General features: G+C 34.9%; 1 protein-coding gene across 4 annotated transcripts; it reads left to right on the plus strand.

Moving 5' to 3' along the window:
• Nucleotides 1-756: 756 nt before the first annotated feature.
• On the plus strand, nt 757-8,523 carry LOC110928808 (solanesyl-diphosphate synthase 1, mitochondrial). Of its 4 annotated transcripts, none has more exons than XM_022171840.2 (12): nt 757-1,162; nt 2,191-2,268; nt 2,377-2,451; nt 2,563-2,634; nt 3,218-3,349; nt 3,559-3,645; nt 3,996-4,067; nt 4,846-4,931; nt 5,009-5,141; nt 6,016-6,105; nt 6,734-6,832; nt 8,134-8,523. In XM_022171840.2, the coding sequence occupies exons 1-12, from the start codon at nt 1,034-1,036 to the stop codon at nt 8,311-8,313; spliced, it is 1,233 nt and encodes a 410-aa protein (XP_022027532.1). In that variant the 5' UTR covers nt 757-1,033; the 3' UTR covers nt 8,314-8,523. The 4 variants fall into 4 exon arrangements, with proteins under 4 accessions (XP_022027532.1, XP_022027531.1, XP_022027533.1 ...); XM_022171839.2 differs by having other exon boundaries at nt 781-1,162; nt 2,371-2,451; XM_022171841.2 differs by having other exon boundaries at nt 785-1,162; nt 2,188-2,268; nt 2,371-2,451.
• The last annotated feature ends 414 nt before the right edge of the window (nt 8,524-8,937 follow it).

The raw sequence follows: 8,937 nt of genomic DNA on the forward strand, positions 1-8,937 counted from the left end.
AAAACAACAAAATCATTTAACTACAAGTTTAGAACAACAAAAAAATAAAAAAAAATATAAAAAGATTTAACCCTTACACATCTATATTTTCTCCTAATCATCACATAAAACAAAATAAATAAATAAATAAACCATAGTAGTTCTATATTGCAATTCTGACGTAATATGGGTCGGTCCAACAGGAATTTTGGTTTTTCCGGTAAAAAAAAGCCGTCGTGAGCAGTGGCGTCAAGTCGCTGGGAGTTTTTTTGGGGGCGGGATTTGGAAATGGAATGGGTGGATGGGTTTGGGTTATTTTATTTAGTTCAAATTTCTTTAGGTTGGGTTTGGGATTGTGTTAATAAAAATTGATTGTAGATTGAGCTTTGATTGGATTAAATAATTAAGTGAATAAGTGGTTAATAATTATTTTTTTTTCTAAGTGGGGCGGTTGAAAATTTTCAAGGGGTGCGGGTAAAAAATTCCAAGGGGTGCGGTCAGTATTTTCGGCGAAAAATAACACTAAAAAATATTTTTTCATGGGGTGCGCCCGCCCACCATTGGCTTAAGGTGGGTACGCCCCTGACGAACATATTACTGAACGTTTACGAACGCAGTCGAACGGACGAGACCTTTGTTCGTGTTCGTTCGCTAAGCTAATCGAACGAAAATTTTTGTTCGTGTTTTTTCGTTAAGTCAATCAAACGAAAGTAAACGAACTTCCAACAAACAGTTCACGAACAATTCGCTAAATGTTCGGTTCGTTTAGAGCCTTATATAAAAATTGATAAAAATCTAGTGATGAGAGATTGGGAGGCACTCTAAAGTTAGGGTTATGCACGTGGCTGAATCTCCCCTCACACGCTTCATCATCGCCGCCGTGAGTCACACTTCCTACGTCGGTTAATCTTAACTAATCTCTCCTCCACCAAAACCCTCACAGTTTCCCCCTTTCCCCACCGTCGCCGCCGCCGCCACCACACCACCGCCGTTAACCTCTTCTCCAACCTTCCATATTTATAATTTATTACTACGATCGATATTTTCCGACAACATGTCAATTTATCGAGCGATTTCTCGGATTACGAGAACCGCGAGTAGTTACAACCGTTGCCGGTGGTTTTACTCCTCTGCTCCGCATCAACAGCTCTCTCCCTACAGCGGCTTCAGGTCTTCTGAACAGGTGAACCTTTCACGAACGTTTGATTTCAGTTTTGAATAATTGTGTTGTGAATTGGTAGCTATTCTTTGTTATTGTTTTCTAGAATTGTTAGTTAGGGTTTATTTGCACAGTTTTATTGTTAAATCAAACCTTCCAATATTCCTGGAATTGTAATTTTTTCTAGAACTAATTTTGAATTTGGAAACAGTAGGTTTGACATAATAAAGAAGTATAATTCGAGATTTTCTTTTAAGTGAAGGGAATTTAAGATTGTGAGGGAAAAGATTCATGAATAAGCTCACAAATCAATGTCTCTATTGATTTGATTGATTTTAGGGCTGTACACTACGCATGTATACAAGGAATCATAATGGGTTAAATGGCCGTGTATATAAGGGTTTAGGCACGGTTAGTTGGCCGTATACAAGGGTTTAGGCAGTGTTAAAATGTCATATAGAAGATCATCATGGTTAAGCGCCTGTATACTGGATGAAATGACTTATATGACGGTGGAAACTCTTCTTTATCAGTGTGTATGTATGAAAGTATCCTTCTTGAGCAATATCGTTAAGTATACTGTAGCATTTTCTGTTTGAATAAGCTTCAACTACTCACAAATTGATCTTCTAGTGATGATAATTAATTAATGTTAGCATTTCTATGATCAAGAAGGATGTATTTTGTTGTTATTGAATGCTGTTTCATATATTCTACTAAAAATTGTAGACTTTGATCAAAGTGCAGTTTAGTGCTGTATTTTTACGCATTATATTACATCTAAGTGGACGTGCTTATGTTCTGTATCCTGTCTAATTTTGTAGGTAGGGCATTTCTTATTTTTGTAGAAAAAATGTAATTATCTGTATTTGTTATATTGTATCATTCAAGTTGCTACACTATTTCCATCATCTTAATACTGAACTATCATATTCGTAGCATTCTTGTTTCTTGGCAATTCAGTTATTTTGAGTACTGGTAGTTTATTCTAGTGCCAGTTGTCTAATGGTTTCTATGTTATATGACTTGTTATTGTTTTCGGTAATTAGTAGGTTTTGGGTTGCAGAGTAATCTCTCCTTGGTTTTCTCGCTCTTTTCGTTCCGGTGGACCACAACCCCAATATGAAGATGTAAGTGCATTTTTGGTTATGCTACAAAGGATTCTCTAGTGTGTCTGCTAGCGATATGCAAGTCTTTTTCCCATATTTTAATGTTTGTTTCTTTTTATCAAGGATCAGGAGGACCCATTTTCTCTTGTTGCTGATGAATTATCTATTGTTGCTAATAGGCTACGATCAATGGTTGTTGCTGAGGTATGGATGCAATAACTACTTTTTTATTTTTATTTTTTAGTATGACTGCATTTATTCCTTTCTGGGTTTGCTTTGGTAGTAACTGGCTTTGAGTGTGTGCTTGTTTTTCAGGTGCCAAAGCTTGCCTCAGCAGCGGAGTATTTCTTCAAAATGGGTGTTGAAGGGAAGCGGTTTCGTCCTACTGTAAGTTTTTTACTTTCGTTTCACTGAAGCTTAAGATGCTGTAGATCTATGCAGTTAATGCGGTAAAATATCGAATATCGGTCAATGACTGATATTTGAGATATAGGTCATCTCGGTGAGATACCGGTAATTTTAATAGCATGCACAATTTATATATCGCGATTTAACACTAACAATTCAGTGATATACCGGTTATATCCATCAAATATCAGTGTTATATGGGTTATATCGGTCAAATATCGCCAATAATATCAGTACCGATATTCTGACTGATATTTGACACTGATATTTTACATGGGGACCGATAACCGATATATCACCGATATTAACTGCATAGCTGTAGATCGGATTTTTTATTTTCAGAACGATAACATATTGACGTGCAAGTGCATAGTTTTAAGATATTAATCTCCGAAGAAAGTATTTTCATCTTGTTGGGAGTAATTTTCTTACCCTACAATTTAAATATACTGTTGTATGTAAACAATATTATTTCTATCGATGTAAACAGAGACAGACACGTGTATGGTTACACTTGTGATCATGTTGTGCTCAGATGTTGACTCAACTTTATCTTTCGCAGGTTATATTATTAATGGCGACGGCTTTAAATAATCAAATCTCTAAACCACCTTCAGAAGGGGTTGTTGATATGCTTTCAACAGAGTTCCGGACAAGACTACAATCTATTGCTGAAATCACAGAAATGATCCATGTTAGGTTTCTTTTAGAAATTCGAATGTGCCAAGAGCTTAAATTCCATATATTAAGCTTTAGTCGTACTTCACATTTTGTATCATGTTTTGCTTTTACATCTATTTAGTCCATTATCGTAAAATTAAGTTTGTATTTCTGTAATAAATATCGAAATACAAAATAGTCACTCATGGATGCTGTAGAAAGAAATTAACCTTTTCATCTCAGGTTGCCAGCCTTCTTCATGATGATGTACTGGATGACGCTGATACAAGACGTGGGATTGGCTCTCTTAACTTTGTCATGGGAAATAAGGTGACTATGTTATCTTTGTTCTTTTTTAAGAGTTTCACGTTTCCGAAAGCAATCATATTATTGTTGAATAAGTTTGCAATGATACAAAAGGAATGATATGTACCTAGTTCTGAGAAGTATGCACTCTTATCAAGATACCTACCCATTACTCAATTCACGCTCTTTACAGTCTGATAAAAAAACAATACATGCTCTTTTTCTTCCAGCTCACATAGAGCAATTGTATTGTGGTTATATATGATTGCTAAATCTTCATAACCACATAGCAGCATTAATGGTATATTCATGATGCATTTTGACCAAACTGCCATTTATGGGCCTAAAAGAATACTATTGTTTTTGTTATGCAGATATCAGTGTTGGCTGGAGATTTCTTGCTTTCAAGAGCTTGTATCACCCTTGCTTCCTTGAAAAACACAGAGGTATCCGTCTCTCTCTCTCTATATATATATATAGAGAGAGAGAGGGTTTGGTTCATTTCAGAACTCTAAACACTTTCAGAACTCCCGATAAATAGTCTTTCTATTTATATATTTTTATATTTAAGGTACTTTTATCATTTATTATATGTATTTTAATGAAATGATTACATACATGTTAAAGAGTTCTTTTATCATTTTTTTCTCTGTAATTCTATGATTACACATGTGTAAAGTAAACTAGTTTTCTTACATAATGTAAAATTAGTTATTACACACACACATATATATATATAGAGGCCAGTTAACGTACAATACGGCTTAACGTACATCACGTACGACAGATAATTACGCACGTTCATTTGAAAATCACGCACGTTATAACCTAAAAAACCCAAATCACGCATGTTGGAAAACATTAATCACGCATGTTATACACATAATCATGCACGTTGTCGTACGTGATGTACGTTAAGCCGTATTGTATTTTACACTTTTCCTATATATATATATATATAAAATATAAAATTTGGTTATTGCACATATGCAAACTACTCTCAACATGCACGTAGTCATAAAAATACATACAATAAATATGATAAAAGGTACCCTAATATAAAAATATACGTCTAAATGATTGCTTATTAGGAGTTTTGAAAGTTCTGCAATTATTTAGATTTCTGAAATGAGATGTATATGTGTGTATATTTATATATGTGCTTTTATTCTCACACATTCATTTACAATTTCTCACTCTATTCTATTCTATTGCTGGTTTCAGGTTGTCTCATTGATAGCAACAGCAGTTGAGCATCTTGTTACCGGGGAGACAATGCAAATGAGCTCATCAGCAGAACAACGTAGTAGGTATGCTAACATCTTTTCTGTTTATATATTCTGCTTTACAATATTTCAGTTGGTTTATTTGTTTTTATATGTTGCAGCATGGATTACTATTTACAGAAGACATACTACAAGACCGCTTCATTAATATCCAACAGCTGCAAATCCATTGCTCTTCTTACTGGCCAAACTGCCGAGGTCGCCATGTTGGCATACGAGTACGGAAAAAATCTGGTGTGTAAGAATCAGCAATATGAGTGTGATATATATTATTAATATAACAAAACAGGGTATCTTAGAAATAGCACATAAGACACAACCTCTATTTTTTATTGTTTTTCTTTGCCAAATTTACAACAATGCCATCCAACCCATGTTTTCTTTTTCTTTGTGTATTCCACCCTTCAACTTTTAGCATTGCCACTTACTCCCTGTCAGCTTTCTAAAAACTTTGTAAAATGTCATTTTGACCCCCTTGAGGTTTACGTGCTTATTTTTATGTACGCGGGTCAGATATAACACGTTTCCGTGCTTATTTTTATGTACGTTTTTGGTTGGTCTATGTTTTGTTCAGAAACGAGTCGGGTCAAATATAATACGTTTTAACTAGGTGGTATAAATTCGAGAGTTATTTTACGTTTCGATTCTGCTGCAACATGTGCTCCCGTTCTTTAATATAAAAAAACACTATTTTCCACGTGCTTATTTTCAAGCACGTTTCGTTATAATCCAAGTTGGTTTATGTTTCGACGTAAATTGTCGGTAACGAGTCAGGTCAAATATAATACGTTTTTGTGGTCATTCTAGTGTGCGTTTTCAGTTGATTTTTGTTTTGATGTAAATTTTGTTCGAAATCGAGTTGGGTCAAAATTTGATTACTAATATTGTATTGTTCGATAATAATAATGACATTGAATTAAATGCTTTTTGGAGGTTTGATGATTCGAAAACACACTTTCGGCTTATTTAGCGCATTTTTTTTAAGCTATATTTTTGTCTGTTTTATCTGTTTGAGATACAACAAATCAGCTCATTTATCAGCAAACATATCGAAATTGCCAACAAATGTGATTATTAACACTGACTCATCTTTGTTGTTTTCCTGCAGGGCTTGGCATTTCAGTTAATTGACGATGTTCTAGATTTCACTGGCACATCGTCATCTCTTGGAAAGGGCTCATTATCCGACATTCGCCATGTAATCCACTTGCTTCCATGATATGTTCTTTTTTATGTTTAGATGCATTACACATTTCGTTTCGCTGAAACTTGGTATATCAATTATAAGGCTTTTTAGATTACGAGTCTAGTATAAATATATAGATTCTGAATCTGAGCAGTAATAACGTTCTTTTTGTTGAGTTAGGTCATATATAGTAGGTTTTTGCTAGGCGGTATAAATTCGAGTTACTTTAGTTTACGTTTCGACTCCGTCTCAACGAGTGGTACCATCCTTTAAGTATGTTTTGTTATAAATCCAAGTTGGTTTACGTTTCGACGTAAATTTTCTCGGTAATGGGTTAGGTCAAATATGATACGTTTTCGTGCTTATTTCATGTGTGTTTTCAGTTGGTCTACGTTTTGATGTAAATTTTGTTTGAAAACAAGTCGGGTCAAATATTTGACGGCATAAGTTCGAGTTACCTTAAGTTTCGACGCGCCGGGTCAAAATACTAGTTAGATATGAATATGGTATGATAGTTGTACAACCATTATAATAACCTTAAATATCTAGAAATTTAAATCAAGTGGACAAAATGTTGGCTGGTTATTGTTTTGACCTGCACTAGTAGGTGTCCGTTTTGACCTGATAACTCATTTTGCAGGGAATTGTGACAGCTCCACTGTTATATGCAATGGAGGAGTTTCCAGAATTACGGTCAGTTGTTGACAGGGGACTAGACAACCCTGCAAATGTCGATCTCGTAAGATTCTATAAAACTGTACTTTGTAAACCCGGATAGATGAATTGTAGCTTGTTGGTGACAATTTCGACCCATTTATTTGCGAGTTAGTCAATTTAGGTTGTGAACAAATATCAAACGGGTCAACTAAGTTTATTCAGTTAAAAACAGAAGTCAAAACACAATCATTTCATTAAAACTTATATTGTTACGGTTAGAATATAGTTTGTGGGTCAACTTAGCCTCATTCATTTTGGCCCGTAGCCCCGTATTAAAAGAGTTGGATGTTTTTAAGCAAACCCATTTTGACGAATACTACACCATCCTTTTTTTAGGGGTGTTATTTTCTGACAGAACATGGACCTAACACAACATTCTTGGGGTTTGGGTTCCAGTATAAATGGGTTTGGGTTGACTGACTGGTTTGCGGGTTGACCTGTTTCTTTTTGCAACTTTTTTCAAATTATTTGTTACATTGTCACACGTTGAACTAATTGTGTATCTTATGCCAAATTCTAAAAGATAAAAAGAGAAATCATCATATGGCTTTATTAAAGTAATTAATGCATATACATATGCAGGATTAGGATCAAATACAAAGGATCCTAATTGTAAGAAGTGTAAGAAGGATTTATAGAGTGACAAGTGTCCAATAACCTAAAAAAACCCACTACACAAAAAAAAAACCCCACTACAAAAAAAAACCTTAAACATCCACCACCACCAAAAACCTAAACCCCCCCCCCCCCACCCACCCCCAAAAATATATATATATATATATATATATATATATATTTTGCCGTGGGGGAGGGGGTTAGGTTTTTGGGTGGTGGGGGGGTGGGGTGGTGGTGGGTGTTTAGGTTTTTGGTGGTGATGTAGTGGGTTTAGTTTTAGCTTATTGGACACTTGTCACTCTATAAATCCTTCTTACACTTCTTACAATTAGAAGCCTTTGTAGAATAACTCGACCTTACATATGCATTTTTGGTTGTAAATTTTTAGTTTTGTAGTATTAATAAGTAAAAAATTAGATAAAATAACGTTCGGGTCAAACGAATCGTGTTTATGCCAACTCGTTGAAACTCATGTTGTGTTTTGAGTTCATATTGTTCACATGGTTTTTAGGTTTGTTTCGGTTTCAGCCTACTAACTCGACCCATTTAACTTCGTTGCTACTTTTCCACATCTAACGTGCTTGTGTAGACTTGCAACATTTCTTTTTCTTTTATCCACCATTACAATACAATAATTGTGTACTGATTTGGGTCTCGAAGTTTTTTTTTGTTTGCTTTTATCATCCTCATTGATTTGGGTATAAATAGGCTCTGGAGTATCTTGGTAAAAGCCATGGAATACAAAGAACAAGGGAACTTGCAGCAAAGCATGCCAGCCTGGCATCGGCTGCAATCGATTCCTTTCCCGAGAACGATGACGAGGACGTTCAAAGATCAAGACGGGCACTTATAGAATTGACACACAGAGTCATCAACAGAACAAAGTGAAGAAAATGAAGATGAATTCGTGGCCACACAGAAGATATATATGTTGAAGTTTTTGTTTGAATGCAGTTTTCGCCCACATCCCATGGGTTTAGTTTTCATTTTCTTGTTTAAATATTGATTGCTTAATAATGATTTTTCACAACACCACCTGGGGAACAGTTTAAAAAAATTCAGTTTATTAATTCAAAAGATAGTTTATTTGGTATAAAACACCCAAGCTATTACTTTCGTTATAAGTAATAACTCAATAATGACTCGGTAAGACATCGTAAAATTTGCTTACTTTTTTCATAAGAAATGAGTTTTGCAAGTAATTCAAGTATACCAATGAAGTTTTGCAACAATTTTCTTTGCCTACTTAAACCCAAATCATAACAGGCCTTTATAGGCTTACAAATGAAAGACCGGAGGCTTAAACAAACCACTAATTAGACCACTAAGACACTAACCCACTAACATTACATAACTGAAATTGAAAGAAAATTAAATGCAGCACATGGGAATAAACTAGAAGGGAAATGTAGAAAGGAAACGTGGAGTGATTGCATGAGGGAGATGGCATGAAACATAAGTGTAGCAGTTAACAGCTCACACGACCATGAAAACGTCCTTGTTTTCATCTCA

Source organism: Helianthus annuus, chromosome 3 (genome assembly GCF_002127325.2).
Source record: "Helianthus annuus cultivar XRQ/B chromosome 3, HanXRQr2.0-SUNRISE, whole genome shotgun sequence".
NCBI classification, from domain to species: Eukaryota; Viridiplantae; Streptophyta; class Magnoliopsida; order Asterales; family Asteraceae; genus Helianthus; species Helianthus annuus.

What these genes read in the sequence shown, in the direction of transcription:
- LOC110928808 (XM_022171839.2), top strand. Translation starts at nt 1,034, where the DNA reads ATGTCAATTTATCGAGCGATTTCTCGGATTACGAGAACCGCGAGTAGT. An exon ending in CACAACCCCAATATGAAGAT is followed by an intron (nt 2,269 to 2,370) that starts GTAAGTGCATTT and finishes CTTTTTATCAAG; the next exon opens with GATCAGGAGGACCCATTTTC. An exon ending in GATCAATGGTTGTTGCTGAG is followed by an intron (nt 2,452 to 2,562) that starts GTATGGATGCAA and finishes CTTGTTTTTCAG; the next exon opens with GTGCCAAAGCTTGCCTCAGC.